The sequence below is a fragment of the Gavialis gangeticus genome, unplaced genomic scaffold (assembly GCF_001723915.1).
Source record: "Gavialis gangeticus isolate Ggan-Ray unplaced genomic scaffold, GavGan_comp1, whole genome shotgun sequence".
In the NCBI taxonomy this organism is placed as follows: Eukaryota; Metazoa; Chordata; order Crocodylia; family Gavialidae; genus Gavialis; species Gavialis gangeticus.
In genome coordinates, this window is record NW_017729025.1 from 25,898,183 (window position 1) to 25,916,088 (window position 17,906).

General features: G+C 42.7%; 1 protein-coding gene across 3 annotated transcripts in view; it reads left to right on the forward strand.

Annotated features, from left to right (window-relative positions):
- Nucleotides 1-3,374: 3,374 nt before the first annotated feature.
- Nucleotides 3,375-17,906, forward strand: part of MOK (MOK protein kinase) — a 38,445-nt gene continuing 23,913 nt past the window's right edge. For 2 of the 3 annotated variants that reach the window (XR_002097614.1, XM_019518550.1), the window contains exons 1-3: nt 9,688-10,308; nt 13,871-13,960; nt 15,938-16,008. Coding sequence is in view for 2 of the 3 variants with exons in the window: in XM_019518550.1 (XP_019374095.1) it covers nt 10,172-10,308; nt 13,871-13,960; nt 15,938-16,008 (298 nt within the window). In the remaining variant the exon portion in view is untranslated. Of the gene's footprint in view, nt 3,559-9,687; nt 10,309-13,870; nt 13,961-15,937; nt 16,009-17,906 lie in introns of those variants that run through there. The other variant, XM_019518551.1, reaches the window with a different exon arrangement.

Here is a 17,906-nt window from a genome sequence, read left to right on the forward strand (position 1 = left end):
ACGCGCTGTGAAACTCCCTTTTCCACGTCACATAAGGAAAAGAAAAGAACTGTGATGTTCATAGTAAATATCTGTATGATGGTACGATCACACTAACTTTTATTTCTAAAGATCATAGCTTCCTTATATGTATTTAACTCAGGACTTGAAACAGGCCTCCCACAGAATACTGTGACTGGGATGCCAGACATATTCCAACACAGAAGGGTTCAGGCAGAGGACACCTGCACTTTTGCCCCGGTTCCATCACCACCTATCTACTACCCTAGGAAGATATACAGTTATAAAGGGATCGTTTTAGTTCACCAAATTCAAATATTTGCATTTTTCATTTATTTTAAAGTATAAAGCCCACCTCTTTTACTCACCTTTTTTTTTTAGTAAAATACATTACCTTATTTTCTTTTTATAATCTTACTTTTGTAAGTTATTGGATGCATCTACACAAGATGCTGACTGTGCAGCAGCTGAATAATACTGCGCAGTAGTGCATCACTCCACCAACAGTGCTAATAATACAGCACAGTATTACTATACTACTGCACGGTAGTGTCACTAAAGAAGTGTTTACCAGTGCTACTGCACAGTAACTCTGGTTACTGCACATTTATTTAGTACTTGATTATGCAAATACTAAATAAATGCACAGTAACAGTGCAGTACCATCTCATCTAAATGCTCCCATTGTCATACAGGATCAAAAGTACCTTTTGAGCGGAAGGGGCAAGCTCTCCCTTGGGACTCCTCAAGAGGCTGCGTGAGAGGACACCTGGCAGCCAGCCCTAGCACTGTTTCATAGCCAGCAAGCCTCTGTTTTTGAGACCTTGGCTCTTCTCAGTCTCTGGCTTTCTCAGAAACCCATAGTGCCCTCACCTCTGAGAGCTCCTTTTTTTGGTCATCTCATGAAGGGGGTGCATTTCCTCTTTTCCAGAGGAGGAGTATTGGAGTGCCAACATCCAAACCAGCACTGCCTACTCTGCTTCAAAAATTTCAGTCTTTGTTGTGCCATTCCAGTTCCCTCTGTCCTCACTCACACTTCACTCTGTCCTCCCTGAAATTATTGCTTTCTCTCTATTCCCTCTTCCCTGGGACTTTCCCATCCTCCCTGGGACTACCTTCCACACATCTGCTCTCTCAGAGACTCACTCATTCTCCCCAGGCCCAATCAGCTTCACTTGTAACAAAATAGTTACAAAATAATAGTATTCATCTTGGGGACAACATGCACGGGATATAACTAAACATTACGTCAAAGGGAACTAATCAAGAAGCGGTGTCTGGGGCCTGCAGCCAGGCCCAAACTGCCATCTCCCTCTGAGATGAAAATGGCATCGTCCTACTTGGGGAACTATTTACAAGAATTCTTTACTGTAAAGCCTGTCCACACTGAGGACCCCCAAATGCTCCCCACAACAGGGAACTGCAGACTAGAAGCTAGCTCACTTAGCCTCCTTCATCCCACTTATCTATTTATTTTACTTGAATATAAAGTCTGTCTCCAGCTGCTTGGGCTTATGGGGAATAAAGCAATTTTCAGCTGCAAATTGCAGATTAAATATGGATCAACAACCAGGAGTGCAAATTAGCAAGTCAGTACTTTCATTTTAATACATAGGCATCAAATCTTTCCTATGTAATGTTAAAGGGTCTCATCAAAACTAAGATTCAAATTAGACTGTAGACATACAAGATTCACTGTTTTTTTCCACAGTAGATGAAGAGTGATCAACCATAGCTCAGCATAGCTAAAGAAAGTAATTTCATAGATTTCATAGACATTAGAGCCAGAAGGGACCTTGTAAGATCATCGGGTCCAGCCCACTGCCCAAGGGGCAGGAAGTCAGCTAGGGCCAAAGAATCAGCTAGGGTCAAATAATGCATTATTTGTCTTTGTTGGAAATGCTTTGTTATTTTTAATCTAGGTGCATATGTATACACTTAGCTGCTCAGTATTGTGTGCATCTAAAACTATTCACTGAATAGTGATATAGAAGGAATGTTAAGAAAAGATGCAGGCCTAAGTCACCACCTTCCACAGAAAAAATCCATGAAAAGCCCAAAAAATTCTGAGTTCCAGGATATGTGGGTTCTGGGAGATTATCCCATTGGGGTAAGGCTGTGAATTCACACACTTTCTGAGGCCACCAGGGACATCTCACTGATTTAATGAGTTTGGGGTGTTTCTGTACCGCATTTCCTTGGCCACCAAGAAATAGCACTGGTGCTCCTTTCTGCTTTTCCAAAACCCCACCTTCCCCAAATGTTTCTAAGTGCTGAGCAGAAAAAAAAATGTAATACTGGTGCTAGCAAACCCTGGCAGATCTACACCCAACCAGGGAGTACCTGCTGCATGTTTCTTTGCTAAGTGACTTTTAAGTGACTGTAAAAAAATTCTATATTTTTGTAAGAATTAATAAGTGAAAGGAAACCTCTCACTCTTCCTTGTACAAGCTAAGCAAAAACAATCATCACCAAAAGGAGAAATCTAGAAAAAGCTTTCCTTTCCCACTTCCCCTAGAAGCAAACACAGAGGCACAGACATGAGAACAACCATGCTTAGATAAACCCACCCATGCCCTTTCTCCTCCAGCCTGTTCCAGCACCTTCATACTGCAACAGTGGAGTGAGCGGCCACTGCTACATGCTCCAGCAACTGCACTTGACCTTAGCCCACAAGAGGCCGAGCCCCCACTTGATCTCAGCCCAAGCTGACCTGGAGCATGCGCTGCATGGGGTGTGCATGGCCATCCACTGTGACCCACACGGGGTGCCGGTGGGCCACACCAAGACCCAAAGCCAGCACAGTGGAGTGGATACGGCTCTGCAGCTCAGATCTGCCCATGGGCCACTGTCTAAACCAGAGCTACCAATTCTTACCCCCTTACCTGGATACCTTCTAGACCCCCACTGGGTTAACTGCTCTGCCTCTCAGCAGCACCCTCCTTGCTCCTCCCTCCCTGCCCTTTGCAGTCTCATCGTCACTGCTCCCTACTCAGCAGCTGGGCCTCCCCTCAGCACCTGCTGAAGCCCTGGGCTTTCTCCCACTACACAGCTCTGGTCTAGCTGGTCTGCAACAGCCAAAACCCAGAAGACAGGTTCAAGGCGGGGCTGATGGTCCCGGGCTCTAACTTGCATCAAAACCCAGCTACGACCCCAGCCCCAAGGTACCACCATACAACCCTCCCCCTGCCCTGAAGACAGGACGTGACTGCGCCTGCGCGAGCCTGAAACTGGGAAGCCAGCCCGGAGGTTCCGCCTCGAAGAGAGCAGAGAACAACTGCACTGCGCTTGCGCGGCTAGGTGCCCCTGGGAGGGGCTCTTCTGCGCTTGCGCAGTTGTGTGACCGCGAGCTGGTGGGCGAACGGGTGTGTACTGCGCGTGCGCAGGTGAGTGGCCGGGCGGGAGGTGCTGCCTAGGTCCTGTGCTTGGCTTGACAGCGCGAGCCCGGGCGGTTGCCAGGGTGACGGCGGGACAACATGGCGGATTGACAGCTCCGGCGCGAGGAGGGCTGGCGCTTCCGAAAAAGCCGGGACCCCGCCGCCGAGCGGAGGATGAACAGTAAGGGGGGCAGGGGGACAGGAGGGACCACAGCAAGGAGCGGAGGGGGGGGGTGGCTGGTGGCGAATGGTACGGCCCGTGCGAAAGGGAGACACTGGAGTGACCACAGAGGGGAGCAGGGGAGGGGCTGGTGACGAGTAGCGCGGCCCGTGCGTGCGGGCACGGGAGAGACCACAGTGGGAAACGGGGGCTGGTGGCCAATGGGGACGTCTGCGGGGGGCGGGGGGCAAGGTGGTAGGCAGAGAGATTCGCAACAGACACACACCCTGTATCCGTATACGCAGGTGTATCTAAGTAGCTCCATGAGGAAATTGGGAGATGTCTGTCTGTGTGTCTGCCTTCTTTGGATGGCCGATAGTGGTGCAGATCTCCCTGCCTCCTGCTCGTTGCAGCCCCACCAGACCCCTGCACCTCTCCAGCCTTCCAAACGCGCACGTCACCCTCACTAATTTGGAGGGCAGCTACCAAGCTGCGGGTGCCTGTGCGATTGGGGCAGGCTACTCTTTTCCCTCTCACACAGCTCTTGCCCGTATTGGCATTACATCTGACCTGTTGCTCACTTCCTTAGGAGATGTGTTTAAATATGCCTCTCCCCGCTGTCCTTCCTTGCTGAACTGCCTGGGACTCTTCACCCGTCTGAGTCTCTTATCCACTTTCTTCAGACATTTTAGAAAGGTCAAAAGCACCTATTTTATGATGGATGCTACTAGAAGTAATTATCAGTTGGGAGTTTTGGCCCTCTTTTTCTAGAAATTGTATGCAGCCATGTGTGGCCAAAAGTTTGTCAAATTCTCCCCCACCTGTACAGCTGACCTCATTAAAAAAAATCACTGCCCCTCAACCTTGCCTCTTGTACTTCTCCTGGACTATTGCAGTTAAAACAACTCTCCAGTCCCACATGTCTTAATGATCATCTGTCATTAACATGGCAGTTTTAGGGTCCCTAACATCTTTCCTATGATACCACCAAAACTTCAGACCCAACATTGATAACCAAATATAAGAACATAAGAATTGCCATTGACTGAGCCAGACCATAGGTCCATCTTGACCAGTATCCTGTGACACAGTGGCCGATAGTAGATGCTGAAAGGGAGAGTAAACTGGGTATAATCAGGGTTTCTTCCTACACTGGTGTACTATACTGATACTACCTTCCAGTATATTGAACAGCCGTAAGTCAAGAAAGCTGAAATGGTGTGACCAGGTTATTCTCTTTCATCAGACTTTAATGTGTGAAATCAATGAGTTTTGTTTCAGAGCCACTTGGCTTCTTCTGGAAATGCTACCCTTCAACACCTAAACACAGGTTTAAAGATGTGGGCGGACAAATTCGTTACCAAAAAGTGAAAGTGGGGAGGGATTTTACTACATGTTAGCAGCACTTCAGTAACTGTTCATTAGGACTGTGCAAAATTTCTCTAGCTGTTCTTTTTTGGCACTCTTTCGACTCATTTTGAGCTCAAAACAGAGAAATAAAATGAAGGTCTTCGAAACGACCTTGAAATAAAATGAGGGCAGTCAAAATGTTTCGAAAGTTTTGAAACATTTCAAGTTTCGAAGCAGCCTGGCTGAGTTCCCCTCCCCAGTGCTACGATCGGCTACTCCCTAGCACTGGGGAGGTGAGTTCCCTTTCCTAGCCCCATCATAGTGCTGGGGAGGGGAACTCAGCTCAGCTGGGCTGAGTTCCCTTCCCCAGCCCAATCAATTGCAGCACTGGGGAAGGGAACTGAGCCTGATCGCACAGCCCCCGCAGCCCTCCTGGGGTTGCAGCCCCCCAGTCTGCCTGCCAGATGAAAGAAGCTGGGTGCTGCTGCCTGGGACCGATGGCGTGCTGGCACTGGTCCCAGGCAGTGGCACCTGGCTTCCCTCCTTCATCTGGCAGTCAGATTGTGGGCACACAGCCCTCCTGGGGTTGCAGGCCCCAATCTGCCTGCCGGATGAGAGAGGCTGTTTCAAGCTTCCCCATTATAGCCAATGGGCGAAACATTGAAACAGTGTCAAAACAATGCGAATCGAAACAAAACGCTGTTCCGTCGAAATACAAATTGAAACAGAATGGTGCCATTTTGCATAGCCCTACTGTTCATGTGGATGTGCTTATGACATGGTAGATGTTAAATAAAAGCAATTTAGCCCTCTGCTGTGGTTTATTTTTCATCTACTACAGCAGGGGTGTCAAACACATGGCCCATAAATCAGACCTGTAGGTTGTTGACCCAACCCCATGCAAGTGTTCAGGCTGGATCCAGTGCTGCAGGCAGCACAGGGAGTTGGCCTGGGGTGCCACAGAAAGCCCCAGACCCTGATACCACATTCAGTGTCAAGTCCATCCCATGCACTGCTAGCAGCATGCACTCTGTGCCAGCCCTAGCAGCTGTGTGTACAACAGGCCCCGAGGCCAGTGTGAACTGCACATGGCACGGGGCTTGCACAGGGTGTGTGTTTCATATAGAGCCATGTTGGACCTGGAGTTAGCATGCATAGCCAGTTGGCAGGGCACCATACATAGTGTGTGCTCTGTGCCAGCTCCCTGTGTCCCATGCAGTATGTGCAGCTGAGCCACCCCACATGCAGCATGCCCCCACCCAGGACCAGCACGGGGTGCACACTGCCTGTAGCATGCAGGCTGGACCTGGCACTAGCTTGGGCTGCACACATTTGGTCTAACCCAGGGGTGGGCAAAATGTGGCCCAGGGGCTCACCAGGCCATTCTATCTGGCCTGCAGGGCCCCTAAAAAATTTAGAAAATTAATATTTATCTGCCCTGGGCTGCCTGTCATGTGGCCCTCGATGCCTTGCCAAAACTCAGTAAGTGGCCCCCCGCCCAAAATAATTGCCCGCCTCTGGTCTAACCCATGCACCTTGGGCAGCGGGCAACATGTGCCCTGTGTTGGCCCCAGGGCAAGTATGTGCTGCATATGACCTGGGGTCAGGACCCAGCAGTGCAACCACTGCACAGAGAGTTGTCCCAGTCCAGCCCACAGACCAGCTCAGGGACAGCCTATGGGGCTAGATTAATTTGACATTCCCTGTACTACAGGGTAAGAACACTTGATATAGAACAGCTGATGTGAGGTAAATCCATGTCCCTTTTAAACTGTTTACCCCAAGTTATCTAATCATATCCCTGAAGAAGTCTTGAAATTTTGGTCTGTCTGCATATAAATCCATAAGTTTGTAAAATGAATGGAAAGTCTAAATACCTTTTCAAATGTTCTATGTAAGTTATTATACTTCATTTATCATTACAGTGCCTTCTGAGTGCTTTCTGGCAGTGCATTAAGCAACATAATTAACAGGTGTTTGTTTTTTTTCATCCTTTCTCTGGAGGGAAAAGGACATACGTTTACATGTACTGTTAGTGTGCATGAATAAACTCTGGAGCTTATTGCACCGGGGCATCATGTCTGCATGCATGCCCAGGAGCACAGCACATGGAGCTGGGTTAGAGCAGCACTGGCTGGCAGGGAGCCAAGGGGGTCAGCCTGGCAGCCCAGGGCTGCTCTCTCTGGCTCAACGTGTTGCAGAGGGGCTGGCTGGGGCACGAGGGTGCACCAGTATGGGGCTAGCCAGCAGGCAGCCCCTGCACTGAAGCACCCTTGTGTCTCAGCCAGCCAGGGAAGTGTGTACACATGCGCTGCAGTGTAAAAAAAACTCCACAGCAGGGTAGTACTTGTATTTATAAGTAGTACCCTGCTGTGGAGTTAATTAATCTACTCCAGCCTAATAGGGGCACATGTGTAGACACACACTGTTTCCTGTGCAGCTAATTAATCAGTTGTGCAGTAAACATCTTGTGTAGACACTCCCACTGTGGAGTATCTTGGTTGGTAAGGTTTGTTCTGGAACTTTTTTTTTCCTTTTTTTTAATTTTTGTTACCACAAGAAATATTGCTTTGAAGCAACAATGATTTTATGCCAGTAAGAGAAAAAGTGCAATAAAAATGCCATTTTACTTCCTGATTCTCCAAAAATATATGCATATGTTTAACTTAGGCATGTGAACAGTCTCATTGAAGTAACCCCACACCAGTCAAGTAACTGGGAATTCTTTCATTAACTTGAATAGGAGCAGAATCAAACCTAGGTCAAATACAGTTAGAAATCTTATGTGTTTGCAAGATCTGAGCTTCAGTTTTCAGTATTTTGTTTTTTGCTTATTAAAGTGACCTCAATTAAACTAAGAGACCTTATCATGAGTGCATTTTTAAGTCTTGACAATTGTTCTTTATACATTTTAATGCAAGATATCAGTAGCACAAATTATCAAATCTGTTCTATAAATTCCCAGTCTGACTTAAAAATATTTAAATCACTCCATGCTAGTCCAGTAACTGATTTTTCCTCGAGCAGAAAGATACCATGAAGCAATACGTTATCTACTTGTCTCCCAGAGACCTGAGGATAGGTACTGTGATACCCAAAAACTTGCTTATGTCTACCCCAGTGGTCTCCAATCTTTTTAAGTAGGAGATCACCTTTGGCATTTAAAAGCAACCTAAGATCTACTATGTGCTGCCTCCATCCACCTATCCCCTGCCCAGCAGGTAAGTCAGGGGTGTGGGGGGTGGATCAAGGCAGAGGGAGAAAAAATTATTTGGGGGCGCGCCTCCCCAGCAAGTAAATTGCACCCGGCCAGGGCTCCACTCAACTTACCCCTGCTCCTGCCTCTGTGGCATTGTCCCTCACCGTAGGGGCCTCGATTTAGCCCCTGCTCTCCCCCACAAACTGACCTGCTGGGCTTGACTGCATGTGTGCATGCATGCAGGCTCTCAGCCCCCCACTGCAGCCTCAGATTGATTCTAAGAGGCTCCAAGATCTACCAGTGGATCGAGATTCATTGGTTGGTGACCAGTGGTCTACCCCAACCATGCAGCTAATTCAATCAAATCTATCACCCACAAGAATTTTTACCTTTTGCACATTTCCTGGATCATTATGGTAACAGCATCACCTCAATATTGCCTCAACTATATAACATTTGGATAAAATGTTGCTGGAGATGCTTTTTTTTTTTTTTTTTATAATTCTATAATACTGAAGTTTAAACAAGCTAAGTCACCTGTTTTATTAGGATTATCAAGAGTCAGTAACCAGGATTTAGTGACTTCATTATATCATTTTTGTTTTGGAGTCTGTGATAGGGTTTGGTACCTTCCTGTATTGATTCTGCTTTTACTTGTATAGTAGTTCATGAACAGGTAAACCTATAGCATCAGGAAGTCCAAATGGCATTTTATGAACTGGCATGTTCCTTGTAAGATATTTCCATCTAAACTGGACAAAAATTATAAAAAAGAGAGTAATAAAGTCTCAAGTCTAAAAAGGTTGAGAACCACTTGCCTAAAGAGAGAGGCTTAGAAGGAGCATAAGGAGCAAATGACAAAGGTGATCAGTGAGGAATATGGTATTGGAGATTATGATAATAGCCAAAATACTGCTATTAAGTTGGAGGAAAAAAGTTTATAAAGACAGTTTTTACAATAAGCAAGAAACAAGTACATGAGAACTTGGGTAATGAGGTAAGGAAAGATTTTAAATTATGTTAATATGAGACACAGCATCCACTGAGACAAAATGTGAGGCTTTGAGAGAAGAAAAGAAATGAAGTTGTAGCACTTTGATTGCTAAGCGGCATTTGACATGTAAAGCTGATGCTCAAGGGTAGAAAGAGCTTTAAGTAGTTTATTTCCCTACAGAACTTCCTGGCTACATCTAGAAGTAGTAGGTCTCCACCGGTGTAAGGTTCCTGTAGTGAGAGAGGTGTGAGAGGAGGAAGAAGATCTTTGCCACTGTACTACCTCCTTGTTCCCTGTTTTGTGAATCCTCCTTGTAAGGTGGTTGCTGAAGCTAAATGAGATGATGAGATTGTAGAGACTATCAAGGACAGAACCAGGATGGACTTTGAACCTTCATGAGAGACGGGAGGATACAAATGAATTGAAGAACTGTCAGTATAATGGGAGTAGGACCACTGATCACAATGTTGAGACAGCTAAGAAGAAAGAAATGAATTATGTTGAAGACAAGGAAAAGCTCAAGAATAAATAAAAATAAAGAAAACTTTATAACTTGATGCTATTTAAAGTCCTGTGGGACCAGGCTGTCCCTTCCATAAAGTGCAATTCAGTATTACGCTAAAACATTATTTTTAAGACCACATCGAAAATCCTCTGCAATTTAACATTTAGGTAATGTTTTAAATCTGATTATTGTTATGCTACAAACTGATATGGAAAAGTGCCAACATACACTTATTTAAAAATAATCCAGAAAGTAAATATTCAGTGCAAAAGAGAAATCTGGAGGGTATGAATGGGGAAATAGACACGGCATCAAAATAAGATGTGAATTTTTGCCTGGCCCTTTGCATGGGGTATGTGGGTACAGAACAGGAAAGTACCCACTTACTCTCTGAGATTATATTTTATTCTCAATAATATAACCATGAGTAGCATCAGTCATGCTAATTTGTTCTAATTCATTTTTTTCTCAAACGATTAACGTGCAAACAAAAAGCATAACGTTGAAAATATTTCAGATTTTAACAAATCAACAAGAGATAAACTTATTTACTGTTTTCAATATAACTTTGAGTTTTAGACTTTAAATGGATATATTTTTATTTTTAGAATATAAACCAATTGGTAAAATAGGAGAGGGAACCTTTTCCGACGTTCTGAAGACACAGAGTCTTAGGGATGGAAATTTCTATGCATGCAAACAAATGAAGCAGCATTTTGAAAGGTAGGCATAGCTGATCATACTGTTGCCCAAAATCTGCAAATCTTGTTCAAATGAAATGGGGAAATATACATTTAAAACTAAAAAAGGTTTCTGGATATCTGTTCACAGTTATTGTAAGAAAGGAGAACTGGAGGCCCGATCATACAACCACTTACTATCTGGTGTCGTGCTCACTACCATGAGAAGTCCCATTCATGGTACTCCCTATAGTAAATTTGACATCTCTTAATTGAGACAAGATTAGAGAGAGGATTGGAGGTTTTCATTACTACTTTTTTAACATAACATTTGTTCTTACCTCTTCACTGATGTGGATTTTATATTGAAACTGCATTCTTAACAAAAGGGAAAACTGAAGGATGTCTGAACACACTAAAGCTATTTTTCTTTCCACCATGAATATATTAGCAAAGGCAAATTGTGTAAAGGAACTTCCTAGCTGACAATCTGTCAGTTTCACTTTAAAGTTATTTTAGTATGAGTCAGATATATGGTAGTTATCTTTACTCCTTTTATGCACCTTGTTCCTTTTCATAATATTTACTTGCCTTTAATTCATATGTGGTTATATCCCCTGACAGTGGACACTATTAGTCATAGAAGGAATTATTTTTTAATGAGAAAATATGTGGTATGGAATTCATAGTACATCTGTACATTCAGCATTTTAATCAAAGCTGTTGTGGCTCACCCATACCAGTTGGCAAAAGGCAAAATTCTGGTCCAAGTTAAACTTTAATTTCTTATTTACTTCGATTAGAGTTATACCTTTGAAACAGTGGGATGAAATTGGCTCTATTGCTCTAAAAAGTTTCAGGTGCAACTGTGTTCTGTTGCAGAAGAGATTATGAAGCAAATAAGCTCTGCAAATATTAAAGAATGAATTTAAGGGGGAAAAATCATCCTTTGCTGTAGCTAAAAACTTCCTCCGTCAGCTTAGCCCCTGAAAATAGATTCTGTATTGTACTTAAGAGAAGCTGTTGGTCCAAGGGAGCAGATAAACTCAGCAGATCTGGCTAGCAGATGATGTATATATTTGTAAAGATGAACAGAGGTCCATGCCTGAGTTGCACCTAGTGCAACTTGGATACACTCAGTATTTGATATAGAATAATATGCAGTTCTCAGCTTAATCAATATTACAGATGCTAAATAAAGTTATATATCCATAAGCGGTCTGTAGGGCAGGGATATTTGACAAAAAAGATGCTTTCTTTGAGAAGTATGCCAGGTTGGTGGTGCTATTATCTTTTTATATGTGCAAAACTGGAGCTTCCTTTTTTTTCTCTAAAGTCAACGATCAGATTTTGTTTAACAGGATGTAGTCTTATTAAGAAGAGGCAGCTGGCCCTGCCATATAAACCAGTTGTGAAGCTTCAGTCACTTTTTCAGTGTACTTCCACTATAATAATGTTGATGATAATAATAATAATTATTGTGGTGGGAGTACACTCTGAAAATATGTACCACATATTATTACTACTACAGCACTACTATTACTATTTATTCACAGTTGGAATTTGGCAGGGTATTTTCTGAGGCAGGATTCCAGCAATAGATTTTTTTAACAAGTTCATACAGAGGTCAACTTTGGAGTTACTCTTTCCACAATTTCTGCTTCTTAAAGTCTGGGACCTTTTATTTAATAACCTAGATAAAAAGGAACTGAAACAGATTTTTCAGTATATATTTTAGTTTATGCATATTGCAATTGATGAAAATAAAATAGATGGAAATTATACTACCTTGACTGATTCTCAAAATAGCCCTCATATAAACCAGGGGTGGCCAACCTGTGGCACAGATGCTACAAGTGGCACAGGCAGCCTCTGTGTATGTTATGCAGATTGGGTAACGGACAGGCAACAGTGGCAGACAGGGCAGAAACCAGACAGCAGAGCATCACATCAGGCAGGGAGCATAGGGCAAGAAGCAGAAAGCACAGCAGCATCTTGGTCAGGGAGCAGAAAACTGAGCAGATCAGGTAAGTGAAAGGGACTGGCTTATTTGTGGCACATTGGTCAATAAGGTTGGCCTCACTAATATGAACCAAGTTTGTAGTCTACTTTTTAATTGAATAGAAGAACCAAAAGTACTGTCTCTCTCAGAAGAAATATGAAGTATTTTCATCAAAACTTTGTTTCAGACTGTTCAAAAATACTAATGTGAAATATCTGTACAAAAGAAACATCTATTCAATTACGGTCGGTTCTAGTACAATTGTAGCTTTGAATTAGATGTATTAAAATAAGAAACTAATGGTTTAGACTGTTGCCAGGTTAATAAAAATAAATGCCTGTTCTGAAGTAGTTTTTAACTGTAGAGAAGTAAATTACAGGCAGTCCTTGGACTTACAACACAGTTGGTTCCTGAAAACCTCATCTTAAGTCGAAATGTTGTAACTTGGAGCCAATTTTCTCATAAGAAACAATGTTATAAATGGGGGATTGGTTCCTGAACCAAGGCCTGATACCCTATTTTCACCAAAAATACCCCAGAATTTTGTACTCAGTCAATTATAGATGAGTAATATAGCTACATTAATGCATTTATATTGTAAATAGCAATCATATTGATTTGGAAGGACTTTTTGAGGTGACTTTGCTGGACTTTTGAAGGGTTCTTGGCTGGAGTCTTCTCAGGAGTTTTAGCCGCAGGTTTTTCTGGAGTCTTGTCTGCTTTCTTAAAGGAAGTGTCCAAGGAAGTTTGGACTGATGTTCTCCAGGGAGATGGGTGACACAGCGAACTTGTTCTATTGCTGTTCAGATCAAGCATTGTAAAGTCGAAACTGACGTCAAAAAGTTGAAACAGGGTGTCAATTTAGAAACGTTGTAAGTGCAAAACACTGTAACTCGAAACGTTGTAAGTTGACAACTGCCTGTATTTCTTCAATGTGTGCTCAGTTTATTGTATTTAAGACACCACCACTAATCCTGTATTTCCCAGGGATTGAGGACATGTTCCACACAGTGTCAAAACAAACATCCCTATAGTCTTCAATCCTTTGATAGTTACCCAGAGGTTACTCTTTTGCTGATGGGTGAATTTGTAGCTACAGGTAGCAGCAATGTAAACTGACCTTGACCTCACAAAATACCCTTTTTTCTTAGTTTAATATTGGAACACAGAGATTTTGATTCTTGACTAACTCGATCAGTGCATGAAACAAAAAACCCAGCTTACAGAAATCTGCTATCACGCAGTTATCAGTTCTAAGCAATTACAGGTCCCCCAATGTTTTTTTTCACAGGTGTTACTGTAGTAATGAGTTCTGATGTTTAATTGAGTCCAGGAGTGAGTGATACAATTAGCCACTTGAAAGATGTGTTTAATCAAATATTGTATCAGGTTTTCACACTAGTTGTTATTTTTTTTTTTTAAATCAGTTTTAATAGTAGTGATCACACAGGTTTAGATAATGTTTTTAACAATAACCTATAGCAACAGGTAGTACCTGAGCTGTACAACTCTAGGAATGACAGTGTGAGATACCATAACTTAAGAGGCCGAGTCATAGTTTTCCATTCACGTTATTTTTATTATTATTATTATTATACTTCAGTATTGAACAAGTGAATAATCTGCGAGAAATACAAGCTCTGAGGCGTCTGAATCCACATCCAAATATTCTTATGTTACATGAGGTGGTTTTGTAAGTATCATATTTATTTTCCTTTCCCTAATTTTTGTACTTGAACATTTTTCAGCAGTGTTCAGAGACAACAATAGGCATTTAACCAGATGTTATTTTCCAGTAAAGAAAAAATCTTCAGCAGATTAGTCTGACTCCTGCTTGCACTCATGAAGTAAGAAATGATGCAATTTTCACCTAATTGCATGTTTCAATTTGTGCATAGTATACTGTGCAAAATGATGGGGTTACATCTAAACTGGGATTAGAAACATAAGCCTTTGGGCTACATCTTCAAAGATACTTAGGCACTATAGGGTGTCTTTACACATGCTCCAGAATGGGGGGAGGGCTTTAATTAGGCTTTAATCATTCAACAAGCTTTAGTGAAAGCACCCCCACCACCATTTTGAAGTGTGGGGATGCTGAATATATGGGACACTCAAGCTGCTGGAGGGTGCTAATTAGCACACACTGGCAGACTCGATGAATCAAGTCTGCTCTGAAGCATGCTAACTAGCATGCATTGGAGCAGGCATCAGGCACATGTATAAGTGTCTGTAGAACCTAACTCCTAGGTATCCAGCTGCCAAATGGACGTAGCTCCTAGCCAGGCTCCCCATAAAACACATGGGAGAGTTAGCTTTTGCGCTTGTTCAGTGGCAGTGGCAGAGTTGCATAGCAGATGAACAGTGGTCATTAAATGCTGGGTATAAGCACCTAATCATCTTTGTGTATCAGGGATTCCAGGTTGTTTTATTTCACTGACCAGACCTGTTTCCACAGGTGCCAGGGAAGAGGAAAACTTGTAGCTGTTTTCAGCATCTCAGGTGTAGCACTCTTAAAGCTCAGCTGCTGTGCTGTCAGCAAACGGTACCCAATCTGGATTGGTAGCCAGCAGTTAGCTCTTCCATTATCTGGCTCAGTGCAGCAGTGCAGGGAGCATGCACTGTAATCCAATTACAGCCTTGTTATGAGGAAAGCTAGACAGCAAGAGGCATCTGTAGGCAGGTCCCAGAAGGGCAAACAACAGAAAATAGGGTCAGGTGCCCAGCTGCAGCTATGTAAATTCCATAACAGCTTAGAAAATGCCAGGTTCTTTGGCAGTAAAATTGTAGAGCTCACAGGGCCCTCTGAAATGAAGAGGGCAGGTCATGCTTAGAGATGTTCAAGCTCCTGGCAGACTTAAGCAGGCAACACTACATTAGTTTACTCCGTTCATATTTCATGGTTCTTAGCAACCACACAGGCTAGGAAATCATTTTTGAAAACTGTAAACTGAGATTCTGGGGCAGTAGGAAGGAATTTCATAGTCATGGGATGCATGGGTCCTGCTCTTAGCCATTGCAGTCACCGTTATCTGTTGTCATTATATACAATACCAGGCAAAAATAGACAAGCTTGGACACATATAATTACCATCCTGAAAAGCATTCTCAGTGGGACAATGTAGAAAACTGCTGCTGTTGGCAAAACGTAGATTATTTTTAGAAGCTTGGACACTTTTTAAAAAAACATGACTAATTTTTGCTAGGCAGATCAACAGCTGGGTGAGCTTACTTTAAGTATATTCAGGTATGGCATGATGTTTCTCTCTAACTGTTTATTTTATACTTTATAGCTATATTATGTTTTGCTACTGGTATTTTACTGAGAGCTTCCAGATGTTGTGAATAGTATCTAACATTAAAACAACTTGTTGTGCCCTGCTTTCCATTAACTTCAGAGCATTTGGAAAGCTGATAAGACTTCCTAGCAGAAGGTCTGGATGGTAAGAATATGGAACAATGTCATTGTAAACTAAAATTATAACAGTATGTTCAGACCTTAATTTGAGTAAACACGTTTGAGTAAATATTAGGTAAAACTGAAAACATCTCAGATTTAATATTGATTAAACTGACTGCCTCCTCTGCTGACAAGTACTTTTTCTGTAGTCCATGAATAAATAAAAAAAATTGTATTTCATTCTCAAAAACTCTCTATTTGTTTCTTCAGTGATAAAAAATCTGGCTCTCTTGCACTAATATGTGAACTTATGGACATGAATATTTATGAACTGATAAAAGGTATGTAGCATATGTTTGAGTCAGTCAGCATCTTGTTAAGACCATGAAGTGCCATTAATCATACCTTTCACTTTCCTGTTCATATAATGGTTATATAATAACAAATTGAATTATATTTTGTAAACTTTGTAAGAAAATTACTGCTATACTTTTATACTGGCTAGCCATTTTCTGTGCAATACATACATTTTTCATTTGAAATCTTATGCATGCATATGTTCTTCAATTAATCAGAATAATGACCATCTGTCTACACAAAACCTGAAATGCAGCCACCCTAACTGCAAAATGAGGAAGTTTGCTGTTAATAGAAAAAAAAATAATTTTCACAGGTTCCTAAAGTGTAGAGAAATACAGTTCAGCAATAAGAAAATTATTATCACTCTTTTTGACAGAATAGTAAAACATTTAATGAAAAGAGAATAGAAGTTGAAAAGCAATATGCTTGTATTCGAGAGTAGTCCACCATAGATTAATCCTAGAGCTTCAGCTGAACTTATTCCCATGTAGAAACTCTGCTACTTTACTGCTTGGAACTTCTTCCATAACCAGCTTGTGAGAGTAGGGCTGGAGTGTGCTACTCAGATGCCCACTATTCCTGTTTTCTTTGGGTTATCTAAACACAAGCAGTACTACTTTAACTATAACTTTAACTATACTGGTACAGTCATACCTGGACAACTTTCAGAGTTTATCCTAGTATGAATTACATTTCAGTGTAGTTTATTCCAAAAGGGAGGAAATGTAAACTGTACTGCTATAAGGCACCTTTCTGTCACTGTAGCTATAAACAGATGTAGTCTTTAGAGTGGGATCAGCTGTGCTGGGATGTGCCCAGCTGATCCACTTCAGTGGCATCTACAGACATTGCTGGGGTGGTTATCCTGCAGGACCAAGCCCCTGCTGCTTCTGGGGCATTATCCTGCAAGACAGTGGCCCCAGGTGCTACACCCTGACTTGGGGTGTGCCTGTGCAAGCAGGGTAAGCTGTACACTTGAGAGGCATATTCTGAATTATGGCATGGCAGCATGATATGCATGCCCAGGAAATCCCTTGCTGGGAGATTCCTGGGGCATGCTCCTTTGGAAGTGGTGGAACCTGGGGTTTCCAACTTGCAGAGGTGTGCCCTGAATTGGGGCATGGAGTGGGGATTCCTAAGGCATGCATCTGCAAACACAAAAACCATGCACCTGCAGACATGAACCCTGGGAATTTCCCTGCAGGCCCCTGTAGCCCTGGAAGTATCTGCCAGGGCTGGCTGGAGAGTGGAGGCAGCTCTGGGCTGCCCATACTCTCCTGCCTTAAGCAAATAGATCAGGGATGGGCAAAATGCAGCCCCCCACCAGGCCATTCTATCCAGCCTGCAGGGCCCCTAAAAAATTTAGAAAGTTAATATTTATCTGCCCCTGGCTGCCTGTCATGTGGCCCTTGATGGCTTGCCAAAACTCGGTAAGCGGCCCTCCGCCCGAAATAATTGCCCACCCCTGAAATAGATGACGGCCCATGAAAAAACAGCACAAGCTGTTACCTAGAGTTGTCATGCTCACAAATTTGGGCACTGGTGGCATGACAAAGCACTGTGACATTTGTTCACTCAGCTTTTGTGCCTCCATAAAAAAATTTTATGGCAGCACAAAGGTGACATCTGTTTACAGCTTATAATTGCATTCACAGAGCAGAGGCAGGGGAAAGAGGGCTGGAACTAATAGAACAATGTGGGGTTATATTAAATTGAAAAAAAATCACCGACTCAGAAACACAGTGATACCAATAGAAAAACAGTGGTAAGACCAGACCTTGTAGGCACTGAGAGACCTAGATAGAAGGTATGTGCTGAGGTCATGGGCAGTTCCATGGAAGTTTTAATATTAAATGCACTGTGATTTTTTTTCTCTGAA